General features: G+C 42.6%; 1 protein-coding gene across 2 annotated transcripts; it reads left to right on the forward strand.

The window, feature by feature from the left end:
• Positions 1 to 107: 107 nt before the first annotated feature.
• Positions 108 to 27,528, forward strand: APOE (apolipoprotein E). 2 transcript variants are annotated; one of them, XM_075329077.1, is made up of 5 exons: positions 108 to 188; positions 4,544 to 4,589; positions 19,504 to 19,563; positions 19,710 to 19,860; positions 26,194 to 27,528. In XM_075329077.1, the coding sequence occupies exons 1-5, from the start codon at positions 123 to 125 to the stop codon at positions 26,822 to 26,824; spliced, it is 954 nt and encodes a 317-aa protein (XP_075185192.1). In that variant the 5' UTR covers positions 108 to 122; the 3' UTR covers positions 26,825 to 27,528. The 2 variants fall into 2 exon arrangements, with proteins under 2 accessions (XP_075185192.1, XP_075185193.1); XM_075329078.1 differs by lacking the exons at positions 108 to 188; positions 4,544 to 4,589 and adding an exon at positions 19,230 to 19,273.
• The last annotated feature ends 103 nt before the right edge of the window (positions 27,529 to 27,631 follow it).

The following is a 27,631-nucleotide window of genomic DNA, read 5'->3' on the forward strand; positions in this document are numbered from 1 at the left end:
GTTTCCACCACACATAGCGTTTTGCATGTAGCCCAAAAAGTTCTCCTTTGGTTGCATCTGACCAGATCCCCTTCTTCCACATGCCATGTAGGTGACACAGCTAGGCTCCGGGTGTCACTACTATGACAGGAGAGAGAGCGCTGTATGTTACTGGTGGCCATGTCTCAGAGCTGAATGTGGCCCTCAAGGTAAGAAATGTTGGTCTGAGGTATGTATTAGTTTGGGGATCTGGTATGGAGTCTGTATTAGTTTGGGGGATCTGGTCTGGCATATGTATTAGTGAAGGGGATCTGGTCTTGGGTCTGTATTTGTTTGTAGGATCTACTCTGGGGTCTGTATCAGTTTGGGGATCTGGTCTGGGGTCTGTATTAGTTTGGGCATCTGGTTTAGGGGTCTATATTAGTTTGGGGGGATCTGGTCTGGCATATGTATAGCGAAGGGGATCTGGTATGGAGTCTATTAGTTTGGGGGATCTGGTCTGGGGTCTGTATTAGTTTGGGGGATCTGGTCTGGGGTCTGTATTAGTGAAGGGGATTTGCTCTGGAATCTGTATTAGATTGGGGATCTGGTCTGGGGTCTCTTAGTTTGGGGACTGGATCTAGTCTTGGGTCTGTATTAATTTGAGGGATCTAGTCTTGGATCTGTATTAGATTGGTGCATCTGTTTTGGGGTCTGCATTAGTTTGTGGGATCTGATCTTGGTCTGTATTAGCTTGCGGGATCTACTCTGGGATCTGTATTAGTTGGGTAGATCTGTTGTGGGGTATGTATTAGTTTGTGGGATCTGGTCTGGGGTGTATATTAGTTTTGGGGATCTGGTCTGAGTTCTGCATTAGTTTAGGGGATCTGGTCTAGGCCCTGTAGTAGATTGGTGGATCTGGTTTGGGTTCTGTTATAGTTAAGGGGATCTAATTTGGGCTCTGTATTAGATTGGGGGATCTGATCTGGGTGGATCTGGTCTTGACTCTGTATTAGTTTGGAGGATATGATCTGGGGTCTGTGTTAGATTGGGGGATCTGGTCTTGGGTCTGTATTAGTTTGGAGGATATGATGTGGGGTCTGTATTCGTTTTTGGGATCTGGTGTTGGGTCTGTATTAGTTTGGAGGATATGATCTGGGGGTCTGTATTAGTTTGAGGGATCTATTCTGGGGTTTGTATTAGTTTGTGGGATCTGATCTTGGGTCTGTATTAGTTTGAGGGATCTAGTCTTGGATCTGTATTAGTTTGGATGATAAGATCTTGGGTCTGTATTAGTTTGGATGATAAGATCTTGGGTCTGTATTAGTTTGTGGGATCTGATCTGGGGTCTGTATTAGTTTGTGGGATCTGGTCTGAGTTCTGTATTAGTTTGGGGGATCTGGTCTAGGCTCTGTAGTAGAATTGGTGAATCTGGTTTGGGTTCTGTTTTAGTTAAGGGGATCTAGTTTGGGCTCTGTATTAGATTGGGGGATCTGATCTGGTCTTGGGTCTATATTAGTTTGGAGGATAAGATCTTGGGTCTGTATTAGTTTGTGGGATCTGGTCTGAGTTCTGTATTAGTTTGGGGATCTGGTCTAGGCTCTGTAGTAGATTGGGGGATCTGGTTTGGGTTCTGTTATAGTTAAGGGGATCTAGTTTGGGCTCTGTATTAGATTGGGTATCTGATCAGGGTGGATCTGGTCTTGGGTCTATATTAGTTTGGAGGATATGATCTGGGGTCTTTATTCGGGGTCTTTATTTAACCGTATTCTGCGTACATTTTATGTCTCCGATGTCCAGGAAATCTATTATACCATTTTGTTTATTTTTGTATCGGTAAGTTATTATGTACATTTTTATGGTTCATCCCACCGCATTTGTTACCAAAACGTAAAGTGAAGCCGATTTATGCTGCCCAAACCCGAGGCCGCATGAATCAGAGCCTAGCGGCACAATGGCAGCCGGTAATACTCTGCACTAAACTGCTGCAGCATTTCAGGGAACTGACTGTCCGGGAACCGAAGGGAGAGAGGAGACTGGTGCTGCCACCGGCCGACTTCTCCCCGCACCACTCCAGGTCTGTCCATAGTGTGCAATACATGGTTTGGGTGGCATGAATGGACTGATTAGGTTTCTTCTTATGTGAATACTAAAAAAATAGTATTAAAGGGGCGATTTCATGAGAAAAACCGACCGTTTGTCCTTTTAGACCACTTGGCCGACACAGAGGAGAGTTACCGGCTACCGGCAGACAGGTCAGGCTGACAGTCTTATATCTGGAATTCTTTTTTTTGCATTGTTTTTTTATTTGTGCTACCAATGCATGTTATCTACAATGACACATAAGAGCAAAGCGCTGCATTCAGCAACTATCAAAAATCAGCTGAATAGTGACCTGTGTGCAGCCGCAGGGTCAGGAATGAAGGATACATTCTTTACATAAGGAATAACCCCGCAGGTTGGATTTTTCAGTCCCCTCCTAATGATGATGCAGAGAGTTCAGTATCAGCTCGCTGAATGCCAGAAGAGATAAGATCCTAGAACTTCTGAGAAGATCCTAGAACTTCTGGAAAGATGCTAGAACTTCTGGGAAGATCATAGAACTTTTGAGAAGATCCTAGAACTTCTAAGAAGATCCTAGAACTTCTGGAAAGATCCTAGAACTTTTGAGAAGATCCTAGAACTGTTGGGAAATCCTGGAATTTTTGAGAAGATCCTAGAACTTCTGAGAAGATCCTAGAACTTCTGGGAAGATCCTAGAACTTCTGGGAAAATCCTAGAACGTCTGAGAAGATCCTAGAACTTCTGGGAAGATCCTAGAACTTCTGGGAAGATTCTAGAACTTCTAGGAAAATCCTAGAACTTCTGAGAAGATCCTAAAACGTCTGGGAAGATCTTAGAACTTCTGGGAGGATCCTAGAACTTCTGGGAGGATCCTAGAACTTCTAAGAAGATCCTAGAACATCTGGGAAGAGTCTAGAACTTCTGGGAAGATCCTAGAACTTTTGAGAAGATCCTAGAACTTCTGGGAAGATCCTAAAACTTCTGGGAAAATTGTAGAACATCTTAGAAGATCCTAGAATGTCTGAGAAGATCCTAGAACTTCTGAGAAGATCATAGAACTTCTGGGAAGCTCCTAAAATGTCTGAGAAGATCCTAGAACTTCGGGGAAGATCCTAGAACTTCTGAGAAGATCCTAGAACTTCTGAGAAGATCCTAGAATTTCTGAGAAAATCCTAGAACTCCTGAGAAGATCCTAGAACTTCTGAGAATATCCTAGAACTTCTGGAAATATCCTAGAACTTCTGAGAAAATCCTAGAACTTCTGAGAAAGGACACAGGGATCCTGAAATGACGTACGAAGAAAAATATTTCATTTTTCCTCCGCCCACCCCAACCTATGGAATCAAAAGCAAAAATAATGAAAATGAACCCCTCATCCCACCCCAAAATGTGTTCTGACGCCCTAAACTAATATACACCCTGATAGCACAATAAATACCGACCACGGATCCCCTAAACAAATATCAAAGTCAAACTAACATAGACTCCAGAAAAACCAATGAAGTAACCAGAGTAAATAGCAAAAATAAAATCAAATTATTTTATTGAAAGCATTATTTTTAAAAGACATTTTTTTAAAAAAACATTATACAAACAATAAAGGGGATGAAAGAAAGGGATGCACATTTCTTTGATGCACATTTATAAGTGAAGATCAGTGGTTCATCTGTGATACACACATACGTGAAGTGAAGCAGTGTTTGGAATGGTTGTTTTTTGGCAGTCATCCCCTTTATTGTTTGTATAATGTTTTTTTAAAAAAATGTCTTTTAAAAATAATGCTTTCAATAAAATAATTTGATTTTATTTTTGCTATTTACTCTGGTTACTTCATTGGTTTTTATGGATTCTAGAGTTAGCACTGCTGTGATTGGGCCAATAATTTGGTGTTAACATAGACTCCAGACTAGATCCCCCAAACTAATAAAGACCCCAGACCAGATCCCCCAAACTAATTCAGACTCCAGACGAGATACTCCCAAATTAATATAGAGGATAGACCAGATTCCCCAAAATAACAGACCCAAGATTAGATCCCCAAACTAATACAGATCCACCAAACTAATACAGACCCCAGACTAGATCCACCAAACTATTTTTTTTTTTATTTTTGCATCGGTAAGTTATTATGTACATTTTTATGGTTCATCCCACCACATTTGTTACTAAAATGGAAAGTGAACCTGGAAGCAGATTTATACTGCCCACACCCGAGGCCGCATGAATCAGAGCCTGACGGCACAATGGCAGCCGGTAATACTGTGCTCTGAACTGCTGCAGCATTTCAGGGAAAACAGATTTTAATGAAGTGACTGTCCAGGAACCAAAGGGACTCGGGAGAGAGGAGACTGGTGCTGCCACCGGCCGGCTTCTCCCCGCACCACTCCAGGTCTGTCCCTTGTGTACAATACATGGTTTGGGCAGCATGAATCGACTGATTAGGTTTCTTCTTATGTGAATACTAAAAAAATAGTATTAAAGGGGCGATTTCATGAGAATAACTGACCATTTGTCCTTTTAGACTACTTGGCCAACACAGAGGAGAGTTACCGGCTACCGGCAGACAGGTCAGGCTGACAGTCTTATATCTGGAATTCTTTTTTTTGCATTGCTTTCTTATTTGTGCTACCAATGCATAATGTTATCTACAATGACACATAAGAGCAAAGCGCTGCATTCAGCAACTATCAAAAATCAGCTGAATGTGTGCAGCCGCAGGGTCAGGAATGAAGGCTACATTCTTTACACAAGTAATAGCCCCGCAGGTTGGTTTTTGCAGTCCCCACCTAATAATGATGCAGAGTTCAGTGTCAGCTTGCTGAATGCCAGAAGAGATAAGATCCTAGAACTTCTGGGAAGATCCTAGAACTTTTGAGAAGATCCTAAAATTTCTGGGAAGACCCTAGAACTTCTGCGAAATCCTAGAACTTCTGGGAAGATCCTAAAACTTCTGGGAAGATCCTAGAACTTCTGGGAAGAGTCTAGAACTTCTGGGAAGATCCTAGAACTTTTGGGAAAATCCTAGACCTTCTGAGAAGATCCTAGAACGTCTGAGAAGATCCTAGAACGTCTGAGAAGATCCTAGAACTTCTGGGAAGATCCTAAAATGTCCTTGAAGATAATAGAACGTCTGGGAAGATCCTAGAATGTCTGGGAAGATCCTAGAACTTCTGGGAAAATCCGAGAACTTCTGAGAAGATCCTATAACTTCTGGGAAGATCCTAGAACTTCTGGGAAGATCCTAGAACTTCTGAGAAGATCCTAGAATTTCTGGGAAGATGATAGAACTTCTGGGAAATCCTAGAACTGTTGAGAAGATCCTAGAACATCTGAAACGATCCTAGAACTTCTGGGAAGATCCTAGAACTTCTGGGAAGATCCTAGAACTTCTGGGAAAATCATAGAACTTCTAAGAAGATCTTAGAACATCTGAGAAGATCATAGAACTTCTCGGAAGATCCTAAAATGTCTGAGAAGATCCTAGAACGTCTGGGAAGATTCTAGAACTTCTGAGAAGATCCTAGAACTTTTGGGAAGATCCTAGAATTTTGAGGAAAATCCTAGAACTTCTGAGAAGATCTTTGAACTTCTGGGAAGATCCTAGAACGTCTGAGAATATTCTAGAACATCTGGGAAGATCCTAGAACGTCTGAGAAAATCCTAGAACTTCTGAGAAGGGAACTGGAATCCTGGATCCACAGGGATCGTGAAATGACATACAAAGACATTTTTGCTCCGCCCATCCCAACCTATGGAATTAAAAGCAAAAATAATGCAAATGAACCCCTCATCCCACCCCAAAATGTGTTCTGACGCCCTACACTAATATACACCCTAATAGCACAATAAATACCGACCACGGATCCCCTAAACAAATATCGTCAAACTAACATAGACTCCAGATTAGATCCCCCAAACTAATAAAGACCCTAGACCAGATTGTACCGCCCCGCGGGCTCGGCTGCGGCCGCCGAGCCGCTAGGATCCGTGCTCGTGTACTGCGGGTGGTGGCTCGAGCCTCTCACGGACCCGGGGGTCACGTCGCTCTGCAAGGGGGTTGGCGCTACGCGCGGGGGATGCGGGTGTTCGGTTTGGGAGTTATAGTTCGTGACGCCACCCACGGGTTGTGGTAATTGTGGACACCACCGCTGCGGTAAAGGTACGGGGACTCCCGGGAGCGGTGTAGTGGCGCAGCTAGGTGTTGACCCCTCCGTGGGCAGGGGATGTTGATCCCAGGGTCCGGTTGGCGAGAGTCGGGGTGCAGGGTGAAGTGTTGCGGTGCAGTGCGGTGCGGTGCCGGATGGCACTGGTGTACTCACTCTGACACAAGACACTGCAGTCGCTGGTAAACCAAACGGAGTGATGAACGGGGCCCTCAGCCGGCTGCAGCTTTTCCAGTTAGGTTGGCAATGTCCGCCTTTCTCCTGCACCTGTGTGTGAATCTTGACTCCTGTGCCTAGGCACCGGTAGTCCACTCCCCGGCGTATAAGTGTCGTAGGAGCCCGTTTACCCGCAGACACTGGCCCTTTGGATCTCTTGCCTTTGGCGGTGGCACTTATCCGGAATGGTTGGGCTGTTGCCTTCAATCAGGACTTAGGTGGGAATGAACCCTTGAGGTCCAGACCACAATCAGTTAATTTGACTATGGTGGTGGCTTCTAGCCTAGTTCGGGGTCTGAGTACCCTGCCTTGTGCTCCGGTATCCAGTTGGCTCCCCGGTTCGGTTCCGGCGGGCCACTACCCTGCCCCGGTCCCTTACGGTTCCACCGGTCGTATTCCCGGTCTCCTGCAGGCGGCCACTACCGTCTGCCTCCTTGGCAGTGGTGACTGGGCTACGACCTAGCCACCAGAGTAGTCTGTGGCAGGCCTGAGGATAGGTCTGCTTCTGGACACAACCTCCCTCCTTCACTGTCAGAACTCCACTCTCTACTCCCTTGAACTTGACTACTTAGGTTCCTGCCTACAGGCCTGTGAACTCCTCGGTGGGTGGAGCCAACCGCCTGGCTCCACCCCCCCTGGTGTGGACATCAAACCTGGAGGGTGGTGACAAGGTTTTCTATGTTTGACTGGTGTTACCTAACTGGAAGGGGTGTGATGTTGTGTGTGACTACCTGGGACCACCTGGATAGTCCAGGGCGTCACAAGATCCCCCCAAACTAATTCAGACCCCAGACCAGATACTCCCACATTAATATAGAGCATAGACCAGATCCCTCAAAATAACAGACCCAAGATTAGATCCCCAAACTAATACAGATCCCCCAAACTAATACAGATCCCAGATTAGATCCCCTTCACTAATACGGACTCCAGACCAGATCCCCCCAAAAATTAATATAGAGCATAGACCAGATCTCCCAAACTAATACAGTCCCAATACTGGATACAGCAAACTAATACAGACCCCAGACCAGATCCCACAAACTAATACAGACCCCAGACCAGATCCCACAAACTAATACAGACCCCAGACCAGATCCCACAAACTAATACAGACCCCAGACCAGATCCCACAAACTAATACAGGCCCCAGACCAGATCCCCCAAATACAGACCCCAGATCAGATCTCTCAAACTAAATACAGACCCCAGACTAGATCCATCAAAGCAATACAGACCCTAAACTAGATCCACCAAACTAATACAAACTCCAGACCAAATCCCCCAAAGTAATACAGACACATAAACTGAGGTGTATTATGATGTTCTGCGCAGCTGAGGTGTATTAAGAGGTTCTGCAGCAGCTGAGGTGTGTATTATGAGCTTCTGCAGAAACCAAGGTGTATTATGAGGTTCTGTAACAGCTGAGGTGTCTTATGAGGTTACGCAGCAGCTGAAGTGGATTATGAGGTTCTGCAGTAGCTGAGGTGTGTGTTATGATTTTCTGTAGCAGCTAATGTATCTTATAAGGTTTTACATGATCAGCTGAGGTGGATTATGAGGTTCTGCAGCAGCTGTGTATTATGAGGTTCTTAAGGAGCTGAGGTGTATATTTTAAGGTTATGCAGCAGCTAATGCGTCTTATGAGGTTCTGCAGCAGCTAAAGCGTCTTATGAGGTTCTGCAGCAGCTAATGTGTCTTTTGCGGTTCTGCAGCAGCTGAGGTGTATTATGAGGTTCTGCAGCAGCTGAGGTGTATTATGAGGTTCTGCAGCAGCTGTGGTGTATTATGAGGTTCTGCAGCAGCTGAGGTGTATTATGAGGTTCTGCAGCAGCTGATGTGTCTTATGAGATTCTGCAGCAGCTGATGTCTTATGAGGTTCTGCAGCAGCTGAGGTGTATTATGAGGTTCTGCAGCAGCTGAGGTGTCTTATGAGGTTCTGCAGCAGCTGAGGTGTCTTATGAGGTTCTGCAGCAGCTGAGGTGTCTTATGAGGTTCTGCAGCAGCTGATGTGTCTTATGAGGTTCGGCAGCAGCTGAGGTGTCTTATGAGGTTCTACAGCAGCTGAGGTGGATTATAAGATTCTGCGGCAGCTGAGGTGTGTGTTATAACTTTCTGTAGCAGCTAATGCTTCTGAAAACTTTATGCAACAGGTGAAGTAGATTATGAGGTTCTGCAGCAGCTGAGTGGTGCATTGTGATGTTTGCAAGTTAGGGCATAGATGATAAATCCCTATAACATATGGTGCAGCTACTGCAGAACCCCTTTTAATAAATTTAGAGGGGGCATTAGGTGTCTCCAGGAAGAAATATGAACTGGAAAATCCCCATAAAATGTATCATACAACCCATGATGTGTTCTCAGCACTTTCTATACCATTTGCCCTGAGGTCATAGTCATCACGGTCTCGGCTTTGGATATATAAACTGCTGCAGTCAGTGGCTGTGGCTCCATCTGTGCGATGGTAATGGGGGCTATCATCCTTCCAGCATGTGGGCAGCAGCACACCGAGCTCCATCCCCTGATTAAAAAATATTCTCTATGTCTGAGACGAAAAACCACAACTTCCTCTTCCTGACTGATCCACTGACCTTATCTCAAGAATCTGAACCCTACAGATCCACAGACGTCTGGGTTATTCTGTGTTTTTCTAGCTTTCCTGGAGGAACGCGGAAACATCTAAAAGTCACTAAAAGAACAAGGAGTATAATCATACCCCAGATCCCAAAGGAACCAAAGGTGACCGCTCAGCAACTAAAGGCCTCTATCACATTAGCTAATGTTAATTAGCTAGTTTTCATTAATTTTTCACTACTTTTTTTTAAGGAAGGGGCATGAATATTAGATCAGTATGGGGTCTGACACAAGGCATCATTTGTTATCGGTAAAGGAGAAATGATTTAAATAGTTTTTGGAGCCAAAACAGCAAAGTTCACATTCATTTTTCAATTCTCTGTTCCCCTGTCTTTTAAACTCAAAAACTGGCTTATTTCTCCCTTTATGAGCCTCTTCTACTCTTCCCTTGCCTTCAAAATTCATCAAATGGGTTTTTCCTCCATTTATGAGCCACTTCATCTCTGTTCGCCTGCCTTCTAAACTCATCTAATTGATTCTTTCTCTCTTTATGAGCCACTTCTACTCTTCCCCTGCCTTCAAAACTCATCAAATGGCTTATTTTTCCATTTATGAGCCACTTCTTTTCTGTTCCCCTGCCTTCTAAACTCATTAAATGGCTTTTTTCCCTCCATTTATGAGTGACTGTTTCTCTGTTCCCCTGCCTTCTAAACTTATTAAATGTCTTCTTTCTCCATTTATGAGCCACTTCTTCTCAATTCCCTTGCATCTATACTCATCAAATAGCTTCTTTCTCCATTTATGAGACACTTCTTCTCTGTTCGCCTGCCTTCTCAACTCATCAAATGGCTGCTTTCTCCCTTTATGAACTACTTTGTCTCTGTTCCTTGCCATCTATACTCATCAAATAGCTTTATCTCCATTTATGAGCCACTTCTTTTCTGTTCCCCTGCCTTCTAAACTCATTAAATGGCTTTTTTTTCTCCATTTATGAGCAACTCAACTTCTTCTCTGTTCCCCTGCCTTCAAAACTCATCAAGTGGCTTTTGTCTGTATTTATGAACCACATCTCTGTTCCCCTGCCTTCTAAACTCATCAAATTGCTTCTTTCTCCATTTATGAGTCACTTCTTCTCTGTTCCCCTGCATTTTAAACTCAACAAATGGATTTTTTTCCTCCATTTATGAGCCACTTCTCTGTTCCGCTGCCTTCAAAACTCAATAAATGGCTTTTTTTCCTCCATTTATGACCAACTCCTTCTCTGTTCCCCTGCCTTCTAAACTCATTAAATGGCTTTTTTTTCTCCATTTATGAGCAACTTCTTCTCTGTTCCTTTGCTCAAATGGCTTTTATCTGTATTTATGAACCACTTCTCTGTTCTGCTGCCTTCTAAACTCATCAAATGGCTTCTTTCTCCATTTATGAGCCACTTCTTCTCTATTCCCTTGCCATCTTTACTCATCAAATTTTTTTTTCTCTATGAGCGACTTCCTCTCTGTTCCCTTGCCTTCTAAACACATCAAATGACTTCTTTCTCCATTTATGAGCTACTTCTTCTCTGTTCCCCTGCCTTCTGAACTCATCAAATGACTTATTTCTCATTCAGGAGCCACTTCTTCCTCGTTCCTCTGCCTTCTAAACTCATCAAATGGCTTCTTTCTCCATTTATGAGCCACTTCTGTGTTCCCCTGCCTTTTAAACTCATCAAATGGCTTTTTTCCTCCATTTATGAGCCACGTGTTTGTTCCCCTGCCTTCAAAACTCATCAAATTGCTTCTTTCTCCATTTATGAGCCACTTCTATCTGTTCCCCTGCCTTCTCAACTCATCAAATGGCTTCTTTTTCTATATATGAGCTACTTCGTCTCTGTTCCTTGCCATCTATACTCATCAAATGGCTTTATCTCCATTTATGAGCCACTTCTTCACTATTTCCCTGCCTTCTAAACTCATCAAATGGCTTCTTTCTTCATTTATGAGCCACTTCTTCTCTGTTCCAGTGCCTTCTAAACCCATCATTCACTGTATGAAACTGTTATAATATGCCTTGGCCAACACTAAAAACAACCAGCTCACTCAGTGGTCAGATTACAACTTCTTCTTGAAGTCAATGGAGGGGGAAAGGGAGCTAGAGGAAGATGGACATCCTACTATCCTACTCCTGATTAAGTTCTGCATAGAACCTTATGAGCACCAACCGTCATCTCCTATCTGAGTAATGTGAAAATCTGTATTCACAGAAGGCGCAGTTTACCTCTGATTTGAGAATTTTGAAAAAAAAAGACCAGTCCAAGATTTCTCTGATAAGATAGATAGATAGAGGGATAGATAGATAGAGGGATAGATAGATAGAGGGATAGATAGATAGATAGATAGAGGGTTAGATAGATAGATAGATAGCGGGATAGATAGATAGAGGGATAGATAGAGGGATAGATAGAGGGATAGATAGATAGATAGAGGGATAGATAGATAGAGGGTTAGATAGATAGATAGATAGCGGGATAGATAGATAGATAGAGGGATAGATAGAGGGATAGATAGAGGGATAGATAGAGGGATAGATAGATAGATAGAGGGATAGATAGATAGATAGAGGGATAGATAGATAGAGGGATAGATAGAGGGATAGATAGAGGGATAGATAGATAGAGGGATAGATAGAGGGATAGATAGATAGAGGGATAGATAGATAGAGGGATAGATAGAGGGATAGATAGATAGAGGGATAGATAGAGGGATAGATAGATAGATAGATAGATAGATAGAGGGATAGATAGAGGGATAGATAGATAGAGCGATAGATAGATAGAGGGATAGATAGAGGGATAGATAGATAGATAGATAGAGGGATAGATAGAGGGATAGATAGATAGATAGAGGGATAGATAGATAGAGGGATAGATAGATAGAGGGATAGATAGAGGGATAGATAGAGGGATAGAGGGATAGATAGATAGATAGATAGATAGATAGAGGGATAGATAGAGGGATAGATAGATAGAGGGATAGATAGAGGGATAGATAGATAGAGGGATAGATAGATAGAGGGATAGATAGAGGGATAGACAGATAGATAGATAGATAGAGGGATAGATAGATAGATAGATAGAGGGATAGATGGAGGGATAGATAGATAGAGGGATAGATAGATAGAGGGATAGATAGAGGGATAGATAGATAGAGGGATAGATAGAGGGATAGATAGATAGATAGAGGGATAGATAGATAGATAGAGGGATAGATAGAGGGATAGATAGATAGATAGATAGATAGAGGGATAGATAGAGGGATAGATAGATAGAGGGATAGATAGATAGATAGAGGGATAGATAGATAGAGGGATAGATAGATAGATAGAGGGATAGATAGATAGATAGAGGGATAGATAGATAGAGGGATAGATAGATAGAGGGATAGATAGATAAATAGAGGGATAGAGGGATAGATAGATAGAGGGATAGATAGATAGATAGATAGAGGGATAGATAGAGGGATAGATAGAGGGATAGATAGAGGGATAGATAGAGGGATAGATAGAGGGATAGATAGATGGATAGATAGAGGGATAGATAGATAGATAGAGGGATAGATAGATAGATAGAGGGATAGATAGATAAATAGATAGAGGGATAGATAGATAAATAGAGGGATAGAGGGATAGATAGATAGATAGAGGGATAGATAGATAGAGGGATAGATAGAGGGATAGATAGATAAAGGGATGGATAGATAGAGGGATAGATAGATAGAGGGATAGATAGATAGAGGGATAGATAGATGACTGCAGTGATACCCAACATCTCCCTGTCTCTTGCTCCATGGTCCCAGGTACTTCTCCTTAGACCCCCATACTGCTGCCTGCAGGACACCCATGGTTCTCAGTGCCGGAGACCAGTGGATGTTGAACCCCAATACCTTAGCATGTCCATGCAGTCAGAGATTGGGGGGCTTCCATTCTGGATAATTACCACTGACCTCCACATCTGTTTGGTAACAGCGGGAATGTGTGCTCCTCGCTGTGCACCATCTCCCTGTAATTTGCTCCCCTAGAGCCAAATTCAAGAATGTAAATTGGGCATTTTATGGCTTTGAATGGAGTCAGGTGATAAGAAGAATTTCACATTTTTTTTGTGGTCATCTCAATAGACTCTCACTATATTATATACACTCATACAGTATAGCCCCCTCCACATTACACTTATTGGAGCTTTTATGACCTCCCTTTGTACATCTATAGACAGTAATATGGAGTCAGCCCCTCTCTAAATTTAATGGCTCCCGCTGTTCAGGGATGTTCTGCAAGATTTTTGAGGGATCTGTGGGAATTTTTGCCCTTCCTCTAAAAGAGCATTTGAGATGTGACACTGATGTTGGAGGAGGATGGGCTCACAATCTCCGGTCTAGTTGTTTAATGGATCTGAGGTCTGGGCTCTGGTCATGTTCTTCCATCAAACTCCCCCATCCATATCTATATGGATTTTGTGCACTGGACACAGTCATGGAGAGCAGTAAAGGTTTTTCCCCAAACTGTTCCCACAAAGCTGGAAGCTTCAATTGTCCACAATGTTTTGTACTGCAGAATTAAAATTTCCCTTCACTGTAACTAAGGGCCCAATGCCGACCCTGATAACCACTCGGTGCATTATTCTCCTCCACCAAACTGTACAGCGAGCACGATGCAGTCAGGGGGTAATGTTCTCCTTTAACCAAACCCAGACTTGTCCAGAAGATGCAGATAGAGCAGTGTGAATCGTCACTACACATAATACATGTTCTACAGAGTCCGGTGGTAGCAGCTTTACACTGCTTGATCCGACACTCGGCATTGTGCATGATGATGTACGGCTCGGCATTGTACTTGGTGATATACAGCTTGGCATTGTGCTTGGTGATGTATGGCTCGGCATTGTGCTTAGTGATGTACTGCTCGGCATTGTGCTTGGTGATGTACGGCTCGGCATTGTGCTTGCTAGTGTACAGCTCGGCATTGTGCTTGGTGATGTATGGCTCAGCATTGTGCTTGGTGATGTATGGCTCGGCATTGTGCTTGGTGATGTATGGATCGGCATTGTGGTTGGTGATGTACGGCTCAGCATTGTGCTTTGTGATGTATGGCTCGGCATTGTGCTTGGTGATGTATGGCTCAGCATTGTGCTTGGTGATGTATGGCTCAGCATTGTGCTTGGTGATGTATGGCTCAGCATTGTGCTTGGTGATGTACGGCTCAGCATTGTGCTTGGTGATATATGGCTCAGCATTGTGCTTGGTGATGTATGGATCGGCATTGTGCTTGGTGATGTATGGCTCAGCATTGTGCTTGGTGATGTACGGATCGGCATTGTGCTTGGTGATGTATGGCTCAGCATTGTGCTTGGTGATGTACTGCTTGGCATTGTGCTTGGTGATGTACGGCTCTGCATTGTGCTTGGTGATGTACGGCTTGGCATTGTGCTTGGTGATATACAGCTTGGCATTGTGCTTGGTGATGTACAGCTCGGCATTGTGGTTGGTGATGTATGGCTCGGCATTGTGCTTGGTGATGTACGGCTCGGCATTGTGCTTGGTGATGTATGGCTCGGCATTGTGCTTGGTGATGTACGGCTTGGCATTCTGCTTGGTGATGTACGGCTCGGCATTGTGCTTGGTGATGTACGGCTCGGCATTGTGCTTGGTGATGTACGGCTCAGCCTTGTGCTTGGTGATGTATGGCTCAGCATTGTGCTTGGTGATGTATGGATCGGCATTGTGCTTGGTGATATACGGCTCAGCATTGTGCTTGGTGATGTATGGCTCGGCATTGTGCTTGGTGATGTATGGCTCGGCATTGTGCTTGGTGATATACGGCTCAGCATTGTGCTTGGTGATATACGGCTCAGCATTGTGCTTGGTGATGTACGGCTCGGCATTGTGCTTGGTGATGTATGGCTCGGCATTGTGCTTGGTGATGTATGGCTCAGCATTGTGCTTGGTGATGTACGGATCGGCATTGTGCTTGGTGATGTACGGCTCAGCATTGTGCTTGGTGATGTATGGCTCGGCATTGTGCTTGGTGATGTACGGCTCGGCATTGTGCTTGGTGGTGTATGGCTCGGCATTGTGCTTGGTGATGTATGGATCGGCATTGTGCTTGGTGATGTACGGCTCGGCATTGTGCTTGGTGATGTATGGATCAGCATTGTGCTTGGTGATGTACGGATCGGCATTGTTCTTGGTGATGTATGGCTCAGCATTGTGCTTGGTGATGTACGGATCGGCATTGTTCTTGGTGATGTATGGCTCAGCATTTTGCTTGGTGATGTATGGATCGGCATTGTACTTGGTGATGTACGGCTCAGCATTGTGCTTGGTGATGTGTGGCTCGGCATTGTGCTTGGTGATGTATGGCTCGGCATTGTGCTTGGTGATGTACGGCTCGGCATTGTGCTTGGTGGTGTATGGCTCAGCATTGTGCTTGGTGATGTACGGCTCGGCATTGTGCTTGGTGATGTACGGATCGGCATTGTGCTTGGTGATATATGGCTCAGCATTGTGCTTGGTAATGTACGGATCGGCATTGTACTTTGTGATGTATGGCTCGACTCGGCATTTTGCTTGGTTATGTACGGATCGGCATTGTGCTTGGTGATGTATAGCTCAGCATTGTGCTTTGATGTACGGATCGGCATTGTGCTTGGTGATGTATGGCTCGGCATTTTGCTTGGTGATGTATGGCTCGGCATTGTGCTTGGTGATGTACAGTTCAGCATTGTGCTTGGTGATGTACTGCTCGGCATTGTGCTTGGTGATGTATGGCTCAGCCTTGTGCTTGGTGATGTATGGCTCAGCATTGTGCTTGGTGATGTATGGATCGGCATTGTGCTTGGTGATATACGGCTCGGCATTGTGCTTGGTGATGTATGGCTCGGCATTGTGCTTGGTGATGTACGGATCGGCATTGTGCTTGGTGATGTACGGATCGGCATTGTGCTTGGTGATGTACAGCTCAGCATTGTGCTTGGTGATGTATGGCTCGGCATTGTGCTTGGTGATGTACGGCTCGGCATTGTGCTTGGTGGTGTATGGCTCAGCATTGTGCTTGGTGATGTACGGCTCGGCATTGTGCTTGGTGATGTACGGCTCGGCATTGTGCTTGGTTATGTATGGCTCGGCATTGTGCTTGGTGATGTATGGCTCAGCATTGTGCTTGGTGATGTACGGATCGGCATTGTGCTTGGGGATGTACGGCTCAGCATTGTGCTTGGTGATGTATGGCTCGGCATTGTGCTTGGTGATGTATGGCTCAGCATTGTGCTTGGTGATGTATGGATCGGCATTGTGCTTGGTGATGTATGGCTCGGCATTGTGCTTGGTGATGTATGGCTCAGCATTGTGCTTAGTGATGTACGGCTCGGCATTGTGCTTGGTGATGTAAGGCTCAGCATTGTACTTGGTGATGTATGGCTCAGCATTGTGCTTAGTGATATACGGTTCGGCATTGTGCTTGGTGATATATGGCTTGGCATTGTGCTTGGTGATGTATGGCTCGGCATTGTGCTTGGTGATGTACGGATCGGCATTGTGCTTAGTGATGTACGGCTCAGCATTGTGCTTGGTGATGTATGGCTCGGCATTGTGCTTGGTGATGTATGGCTCAGCATTGTGCTTGGTGATCTACGGATCGGCATTGTGCTTGGTGATGTATGGCTCGGCATTGTGCTTGGTGATGTATGGCTCGGCATTGTGCTTGGTGATGTATGGCTCGGCATTGTGCTTAGTGATGTACGGCTCGGCATTGTGCTTGGTGATGTACGGCTCAGCATTGTGCTTGGTGATGTACGGCTCGGCATTGTGCTTGGTGATGTACGGCTCAGCATTGTGCTTGGTGATGTACGGCTCGGCATTGTGCTTGGTGATGTACGGCTCGGCATTGTGCTTAGTGATGTACGGCTCGGCATTGTGCTTGGTGATGTACGGCTCAGCATTGTGCTTGGTGATGTACGGCTCAGCATTGTGCTTGGTGATGTACGGCTCAGCATTGTGCTTGGTGATGTACGGCTCAGCATTGTGCTTGGTGATGTACGGCTCAGCATTGTGCTTAGTGATATACGGTTCGGCATTGTGCTTGGTGATATATGGCTTGGCATTGTGCTTGGTGATGTACAGATGCAGCTGCTCGGCCATGAAGCTCTTAGCGGGCGCAGTGTTTGTGCTGATGTTACTAGACAACGTCTGGACTCTGCAGTTATGGGGTCCACAGAGCATTGGTGACTTTTCTGCCCTTGGCTCCTCAGTGCTTGGCCCCTCATGCTGTATTACAGGGTCTCCACTTTGAGACTGAGTTGCTGCAGTTCCTTCCACTTCTCAATAATATCACTCACAGGTGATGAAGGAAGTTTTAGGTGGAAACATTTTCATGAACGGACTTGTGACCCCAAAGGCTCCTAATACATGACCACAAAAGAAGGGGATTTCTGACAACCTCAGAGGAAGAGTTGTTGATGCTCATCAGGCTGGAAAAACATTACAAAACCATCCATAAATAGTTTTGACTTCACCAATCCACAGTGAGACAGAGTGTGTATGAATGGAAGAAATTAAAGACGAATATCACCCTACTCAGGAGATCAACAAGAATCACTTCAAGAGCAAGGCATATAATAGTCCACAAGGTCACAAAGGAACCCAAGGTAACTTCTAAGCAACTAAAGGCCTCTCTCACTTTAGCTAGTGTTACTGTTCATGAATCCACAATCAGAAGAATGCTGTGCATGGCAGAATTGCAAGGAGAAAGCCACTACTCTCTGCAAAGAATGTCACTGCCCATCTCCAGTTTTCTGAAGATCACCTGGAACATCCAGAAGACTAGGTTTTGTGGACAGATGAGACTATATTAGATGTTTTTGAATTATGTTTGGAGTAGAAAAAAAGTGCATTATGGCATAAAAACCGTTTGTCCACTTCTGTCCGCCTGACGGTAGCGTGAACCCTGTAGGGTTTGACTTTCTGGTCCTGTCCCTGGTTCTCCCTTTGCTACTGAGTCTTCGGATTCTTAGGGTCAGTGAGGTCCTTGATGGTCCCCTCGCTGTGCAGGTGTTAACAGGTTGGCTTGAAGCTCTTTCCTCTCCTAGGGTTCTGTACCCCGTCGGTGCGTAGTCCGGGAGTACTCCACCGGCAACTACTCTCCTGGGTACTAGGTCACTGTCAACTCGAGTCAGTACGTCACTTTGTTTCCACCTTCACTCCTCGCCTGTCTGACACTTGACGGACTACTCTCCACAGTCTGCCCCTCCCACCTGGTCAACTAGTGGACTGGTCTGGCTCCACCTCTAGGCGGCCATCCATTGGTCCGACCCTAGCCCTGTACCATTGTATGGGGCATTGTTGGGGATTACCTGGGTTTTTGGTGTTACCTGGTCTCCTGGGGCCCTAAGGGGTAGGCCCTACATCCTTTTGGGGATGCAGAACCTTGTAGCACCCTGATGGGTTCAGGGGCGCTACATTTTGTGGACAGATGAGACTATATAGATGTTTTTGATTTATGTTTGGAGAAAGAAAAACAGTGCATTACGGCATAAAAACCTCACAATATCTGTGAAACACACTGGTGGTGGGATCATGGAATAATTAATTCAGTTTTTTATCAGCAAATTTTAAAGGCAAATGTCAGGATGTCTGTCCATGGAGTTAGATCGGGGCGTGGACTAGAGTTAGGGTCATGCTGGGGGCTCGGACCTGGCTACCATCAAACCTATATCCGAGATAAAATACAGCACAGGGTCTAAAGTCTGAGGAACAGCCGAAGGGCCCCTGTCCTGTCATTACATCCCCGACACATTCACACTAGATATTAAAATCGAAGGTTCACATACTTTTGCCTTTCACAGATGTGATATTGGATCATCTTCATCATATACTTCTGACCCCAATGTTTGATTTGGTTCTTTTTCCACTTTTTAGACTTGTGTGAAAGCCTGATGAAGTTTTAAGGTTTAGGTCAAATTTAAAAATTCCAAAAAGTTCACAAAAGTTCAAGTACCAGTGTAAATACATGTACCAGCTGATCCTGACTGGTGCTGGGATGACTTATTACACCATCTCGCCCAAATTCATCACTTCCCATTCTGTCACTTTCCAGCTATCTTAGGGTTAACCCCGTACAGAGACTAGATTGCTCAGTAGACTTCGCCCCCTCCAACCTTTTGCTGATCATGTGTCTGCCTCCAGCTTCAAGGTGCAACAGTGCAACCCTTACGATTCACAGCCGGCAGCTTATATAAAGGGAGACGAAGGGTGGGGGGAGCAGTTGCTACTGAGAAGGTGAGAGAGATTAATGGTGGTGATGGTGGTAGTGGGAGAAGTAGGAATAGAAGGACTTATACGGTTGGTCATCGATAGACCAAGACCGATAAGTCTACGGTGTATTTTGGGGTTTTCCTTGAACTTGGGTTAGGCGGCATTTTTGGGGCAAGACTATGGGTGAAGGTAGTAGAGGCTTCTTAGAAGATTGAGGTTCTGTCATAACATTCAATATCCATTTTCTCTTCTAGGATCCAATACGAGAACCATGAAGTGGACATTCGTGCTGTTGGCCATTGGGTTCCTGGCAGGTAACTTATACAATGGTGGATGATATTATTGGGCCTTAGTGGTATGGAGTATATTAATGGGGTACTACACTACTAATGAAGCCATACCACTGACTCGGTATATTATCTCTAGGCTCGGATACCACTCACTAATCTTATTTCCACAGGAGCCCAGGCCCGGTCACTTTTCAAGGATGCCCCCCAGACAAAATGGGAGTCTGCCCTGGACAGCTTTTGGCAGACCCTGAACAAAGTGGAAGAAGCCGCAGATGAAGCCTCATTAAGGATGAGAGATTCTCAAATCGGCAAGGAACTTGAGTGAGTAGGATTACAAATAAGAGTTGAGGTTATGGTGGTGATAATGTGCAATGTTTTAGTGGGTTTCAAGACTTAGTAACCTAATAACCCGGGAGTGGATAAGGGTAATGAGTAGTAACCTAGATATATGTGAAAACATTTACATCATCCCAGCTAACATGGATAAAATACAAATAATATATATGGGTCATGGAAGATACCTATTTTAAGGGACTTTTCATCCTTTTATTGATGGTGGTTCGTGATGGTGTGATGTTTGGCATCACCGATCAGCGGGTTTCAAGACCTAGTAATCTAATAACCCACGGGTGGTAAGGGTACCTTTTTAAAGGGATTTTTCATTGTTTTATTAATGGTGACTGGCAGGGGTCCAATGTTCAGCACCACTGATCAGTGGGTTTCAAGACCTAGTAACCTAATAACCCAGGGATGGATAAGGGTAAAGAGTAGTAACCTAGATATAAGTGAAAACATTTACATCCTCCCAAATACTATGGATAAAATGCAAATAATACATTGATTATTTTCAAATCATATGGGCCACGGTAGATACCTTTTTAAAGGGATTTTTAATCTTTTTATTGATGGTGATTGGTGGGGGTCTGATGTTCAGCATTAGTGATCAGCAGGTTTCAAGACCTAGTAACCTAATAACCCACGGGTGGATAAGGGTACGTATTTAAAGGGATTTTTCATCCTTTAATTGATGGTAATTGGTGGGAGTCTGATGTTTGGCACCACTGGATCAGCGGGTTTCAAGACCTAGCAACCTAATAATCCAGGGGTGGAAAAGGGTGAAAACATTTACATCATCCTAACTACCCTAGGATAAAATACAAATAATATATTAGTTTGAAATCATATGGGCCATGGTATATGCCTATTTAAAGGGATTTTAAATCCTTTTATTGATGGTGAATGGTGGGGTCTGATGTTTGGCATCACTAGTCAGCGGGTTTCAAGACCTAGTAACCTAATAACTCAGGGGTGGAAAAGGGTCAAAATATTTATATCATCCTAACTACCATTTATAAAATACAAATAATATATTATTTTGAAATCATATGGGTCATGGTAGATACAAAGGGATTTTTCATCCTTTTATTGATGGTGGTTGGTGATGATCTGATGCTCGGCACACTGAATAGTGAGTTTCAAGACCTAGTAACCTAATAACCCGGGGGGGGGATAAGGGTGAAAATGTTTACATCATCCCAACTACATGGATAAAATACAAATAATATATTGATTATTTTGAAATCATATGGGCCATGGTAGGTATCTATTTAAAGGGATTTATAATCCTTTTATTGATAGTGGGTTGACGGGGGTCTGATATTCGGCACCACTGATCAACAAGTTTCAAGACTTTGTAACCTAATAACTCAGGGGTGAAAAAGGGCACCTATTTAAGAGGATTTTTCCTCCTTTTATTGATAGTGATTGGTGGGGGCCTCATGTTTGGCACCACTGATCAGGAGGTTTCAAGACCTAGTAACTTAACAACCCAGGAGTGGATAAGTATACCTATTTAAAGTGATTTTTCATCCTTTTATTGGTGTGTTTGGCACCACTGAACGGGATAATACTATGCCCTGCTATTTTGTACAGCTCGTACAAGCCAATCAGAAACCTTATTGAAGCAGCCAAATGGTTGCAACAGTCATACAGATGATTGGCGGGGGATTTTGTTATATAGACTCCACCAATTCACTATGGATGACCTAATTTTAAAGGGATTGATACACTTTTATCTTGAACGCAGATACTCTAAAAACATATCTTTGAGGGATTATTTTTTTTTTTAAATTGAAAAGCAAAAATAAATAGTAAAAAAAAGATAAAAATAAATACAATTTAAAGCATAAGTAAAATAAATAAATAAAAATAAATAAAATTTAGAACATAATTAAAGTAAATAATTAAAAATATTTTTTTTAAAACATAATTAAAATAAATAAATAAAATGTAAAACATAATTAAAGTAAATAAATAAAAATAAATAAAATTTAAAACATAATTAAAGTAAATAAATAAAAATAAATAAATAAATGTTTAAACATAATTAAATTAAATAAATAAATAAAAATACAATTTTAAATATAATTAAAATAAATACATAAAAATAAATACAATTTTAACATATAGAAAGTAAATGAATAAATAAAAATAAATACAATTTTAAACATATAGAAAGTAAATAAATACAAATAAATACAATTTTAAACATAATTAAAGTAAATAAATAAATACAATAAATAAAATTTAAAACATAATGAAAATAAATAAATAAAAATAAATACAATTTTAAACATAAATAAAGTAAATAAATAAATTACAATAAATAAAATTTAAAACATAACGAAAATAAATAAATAAATAAAAATAAATACAATTTTAAACATAATTAAAATAAATAAATAAATAAAAATAAATAAAATAAAAAAAATAAAACTTAACTGAAGTAAATAAATAAATACAAATCTTCTATCTTTAATAATAGTATGTCTTTACACAATAAAATTATGGCTGTGCTCGCACCCTCTGTCAAAGGTGCACAAATATAAATCTGTACAGAAATTTATGAAATTAGAAAGGGGAGTATGTTTTATTTTTTCTTTTACCAAAAACAGGACCATTCTTTATCATACAATGTGTTAATCATACACTGCTGCCCATTATTAAGTGAGCTGCAATACCAAACCCAACCTGAAGACAAAGGTGGCGCTGTTTTCAAATATTTTTTTTTTACAATATTAGACTTTCACCTTAAATCTCAAAGTTTTTCCATCCTCTAAACATTTCATGTCCTTTCACGCCTCGTCTCCATACGCATGTAGCAGTAGTAATGAGCCTCGTGCAGGAATGACCAGGACAGGACGGGGCATGTAGTCCTGGGGGACACAGCATGTGCCTGTCACAGGAGCCTTTAGGCAGGTGATAAAAAATGCACATTCTGACAGCTCATGGAACATCTGTCGGCGGCCGCTCCTCCTATAATTACACGTTATCATATCCCTTATATTAGATTTATATTGCTAATCATATAAAAACAGCAACTGGCTTATTCTGGTTGTATGTAATAAGTTTGGAAATGTTTTAATATATTTTGTGCCTTTTTTCAATATTGTAGGGATTTAGCTTCGCCTTTGTATCCAGTTGTATCTTCTGTAAAGTAAATCCAAATCTTTTCTGTGTCTTGTTTACTGAAATGTATCAATCTGAACTGGATTGTTTAGTCTGGATACAAATGTAGCAAACTGTTCTGTTTCCCTTAAAAAAAGACCTACCCCAAAATAAAGCCTAGTAGGATTTGGGGGCTTTTTTGAGTATACTTACAATATAAGCCCTACTAGAAAATAAGCCCTAGTTACCCTAGTATCCAATCAGCTAAAAAAGTTAAAGAATACAGCAGGACTCTTCATCAAAGAAGGCAGACACCACTAAAAGAAAGCAGATAGCCGAAAAAAGAAAGCACACCCCCCCCCCAAAAGAAAGCAGACACCTTGAAGAGAAAGCAGACACCCCCAAAAGAAGGCAGACACCCACAAAAGAAAGCAAACACCCCTAAAAGAAAGCAAACACCCCAATAGAAGGCAGACACCCACAAAAGAATGCAAACACCCCTAAAAGAATGCAAACACCCCTAAAAGAAAGCAAACACCCCTAAAAGAAAGCAAACACCCCAAAAGAAGGCAGCCACCCACAAAAGAAAGCAGACACCCCAAAAGAATGCAAACAACACCCCAAAAGAATGCAAACAACACCCCTAAAAGAAAGCTGACACCCCAAAAGAAAGCAAACACCCCTAAAAGAAAGCAAACACCCCAAAAGAAGGAAGACACCCACAAAAGAAAGCAGATACCCCAAAAGAATGCAAACACCCCTAAAAGAAAGCTGACACCCCAAAAGAAGGCAGACACCCACAAAAGAAAGCAGACAGCCCAAAAGAAAGCAGATACCCCAAAAGAAAGCAGACACCCGCAAAAGAAGCCAAGGAGAAAACATGTATGAAAAATACCCTGAATAATAATGAATAAAATGCAAGTGCTTAATAACAGGGTACTTAGTATATACATTTTTGCAAAAACGTAAGAAGCCATCCCACCTCGTCACGGTGTACCCATCTGGGACGGTCGCTAACAAACTAAAGTTCAAACCATTATACAGACACCCACAAAAGCAAGCAGACACCCCAAAAGAAAGCAGATACCCCAAAAGTAAGAATACATCCCCAAAATAAAGCATACACCCCTAAAAGTAAGCAGACACCCCCAAAAGAAAGCAGATACCCTTAAAAGAAAGCAGACTCCCCTAAAAAAAGCCCATGGCCCCAAAAGAAAGCAGATACCCTTAAAAGAAAGCAGACTCCCCTAAAAAAAGCCCATGGCCCCAAAAGAAAGCAGATACCCCTAAAAGAAAGCAGACTCAACTAAAAAAGCACATAGCCTTAAAAGAAAGCAGACACCCCCAAAAGAAAGCAGACACCCCCAAAAGAAAGCAGACTCCCCTAAAAAAAGCACATAGCCCTAAAAGAAAGCACACACCCCCAAAAGAAAGCAAATACCCCTAAAAGAAAGCAGACTCCCCTAAAAAAAACACATAGCCCTACAAGAAGGCTGTCACCCCTAAAAGAAAGCAGATAACCCCAAAAGAAAGAAGACACCCCCAAAAGAAAGCAGACGTCCCCAAATCAAAGTAGACACCCCTAAAAAAAAGCAGACATCCCCAAAAGTAAGCATACATCCCCAAAAGAAAGCATACACCCCTAAAACAAAGCAGACACCCCCAAAACAAACCAGACACCCCCAAAAGAAAGAAGACTCCCCCAAAATAAATCAGATTACCCGAAAAGAAAGCAGACACCCTCAAAAGAAAATAGTTATCCCCAAAAGAAACCAAACACCCCCAAAAAAAATCAGACACCTCCAAAATATAGCAGACATCCCTAATAGAAAATAGACACCCCGAAAAAAGTAGACTTCCCCAAAAGAAAGCAGACATCCCCCAAAAGAAAATAGACACCCCGAAAATAAAGCAGACACCCCTAAAATAAAGCAGACACCCGCTGGAAAAAAATAGCACTCACCAGACCTCAAATAATTACAGTTGGCCAGTGCTGATCTGCATCGCGGTCAGGTTCCTCGCTGTTCCAGCTGTATTGCACTGCAGCTCTCACACACAGATCGGGTACCAGTATCACTCCACATGAGTCACCAGGGGGAGCTAATCGCTGTAAAACGCAGGGGGACCTGACAGCAAAGCAGATCTGTATGTGAGAGCCCATTCACTTGCCAACTCTAATTGTTTGGGGTCTGGTAAATACGGCTCTTTTAGGGGTAAACCTAGCAGTACATAGAAAATAATTTTCTGCCCTTATTTCATGTAAATTTTCATATTATTTCACATATCAAATAATATGAAAACATATATAAAATGTATCCACAATAAAATTGTCTGCATGCCTGTGCGGCTACATTCAGGATACATATTCTGGAACAGTGTCAGATGCCTGTAAAGCACATTCTCTTCCGGGGGCTGATAGCACGGAGTGTGGCCTCTGGGGTCTACCTGCAGGAAACTAAATACATATGTCAGATCCAGAGATTAATCTGCAGGAGCAAGGAATGTGACCAACACATCAATAGTCAAGACATGTTCACACATCACTGACAGCGATGAAGAGCCATATTCACACAGGTCATATAAACATAAGGCACCAGAGGGGGCAGACTGGAGAGATAGATAGATAGAGGGATAGATAGATAGATAGATAGAGGGATAGATAGATAGATAGATAGATAGATAGATAGAGGGATAGATAGATAGAGGGATAGATAGAGGGATAGATAGATAGATAGATAGAGGGATAGATAGATAGAGGGATAGATAGAGGGATAGATAGATAGAGGGATAGATAGATAGAGGGATAGATAGAGGGATAGATAGATAGATAGATAGAGGGATAGATAGATAGAGGGATAGATAGAGGGATAGATAGATAGAGGGATAGATAGAGGGATAGATAGACGGATAGATAGATAGAGGGATAGATGGATAGAGGGAAAGATAGATAGATAGATAATGGATAGATAGATAAATAGATAATGGATAGATAGATAGATAATGGATAGATAGATAAATAGATAATGGATAGATAGATAGAGGAATGGAGGGATGGATAGATAGATAATTTCCTCTCTTTTCACCATTGCAGTGCTTTTTGGTTAGGTTGATAGATGGATATCACATTTGCAAGTTTAATATCAGTAATCGATCTACTTACTACTTCTGTTCTTTATTTAATCCTTTGTATATCGCTTTTCCTTTTAGTGGACTTATCAAAGACACGATGGAAGAACTGAGCAATTACGCCGATGACCTGAAGAGTAAGGTCGGCCCCATGGCCCAGGACGCTCAGCAACGGTTCAATGATGAGGTCTCTGCTCTGGCTGATAAACTGAAGGGTGACATGGAAGACACCAAGTCTCGGGCCATCCAATACTCAGGAGACCTGCGCTCCATGTTTGACCAGAACATTGAAGACGTTCAAGGAAAAGTCAGTATGTACATGAAGAAGCTAAAGAAACGTCTTACAAAAGATAGTGAAGATCTTAAGCAAAAGCTCAGCCAGTACGGTGAAGACCTCAGCAAGAACACTCAGGATAAGGTAGAGAGCCTCCGTAAAAACATCGAACCCTACGTGTCCAGCTTGAAGAAAAAGGGACAGGAACGTCTTCAGTCTGTGAAAGATGTCATGGATGAACAAGGGAAGCAGCTCCGGGATAGATTCGCCTCCGTGGCCAAAGACGTCCAGAACAAAGTCAAGAAAATGGCCTCCGACGTGAAGAGCAGTGTAGACAAGGTGACCGACCAGATGAAAAAATGGTTCAACCCATCCATAGACAACCTCCGTAACCAGCTTCAAAACCTGGCCAAGAGTCTCCAGAACAAGAAGCAATAAGACGTTGTCCATCTTCTTAGATGTGAACCACCACACCCTTAGCTACTCAAATGTAACGATTCTGCAAATAGCTGCTAATCCCCAAACCGAGAGCTTTCAGCCCGCATTAAGATGTAGATACATGGCCAACATTTTACGCAAACCCACCACATTTTGATAATATCATCATCATCATCATCATGAAAGACACTATGGACAAGCAGAATAGTTACATTCCTAATCGGTCCAGATGTGGAGACCTTAGAGGTCAGAGTCATTGTCCTTCATCACCAGGGTCTGAATATATTTGGTGGAGATATTTGGATGTTCTCACTTACATTCATAAGAAACCAGGAGAACATTGCTCCTCAAGATCAACTGCATGACGTTCTGGAGGTCCATCCAGATGTCTATATGGACAATCATTAAAACTGCAAAATAAATGAGGGCTGATGATTGTACCCCATCTTTATGAGCCTAGTCTTGTGTACCCAATGACTGTGACTTGGATATCTCCGACCGTGTACAGGTCCTCATCATACCCAAAAAGTATTTCTAATGCTTTTCTTTATTACTACTTTGTCTCCTTTTCTTGTTTTATGTGTTTTTTTGTAATATCTTCTCCTCTCCGGGAGCCTCGTATATATACTGCCTGTCAGCTGTACAATATATAGATTTTATCTATTGTGATTGATATTTTTTAAATAAAAGGAACGGCTGACATATTGTGCACAGGGAGGACCTTCTTGGTGAAGCATCACGAGGATCTTCTATGGAACATTTGCTCCTTTGCATTAAAGAAGAACTAAACATTTATTTGCTATTGTT

Source organism: Anomaloglossus baeobatrachus, chromosome 11 (assembly GCF_048569485.1).
Source record: "Anomaloglossus baeobatrachus isolate aAnoBae1 chromosome 11, aAnoBae1.hap1, whole genome shotgun sequence".
Taxonomy (NCBI): Eukaryota; Metazoa; Chordata; class Amphibia; order Anura; family Aromobatidae; genus Anomaloglossus; species Anomaloglossus baeobatrachus.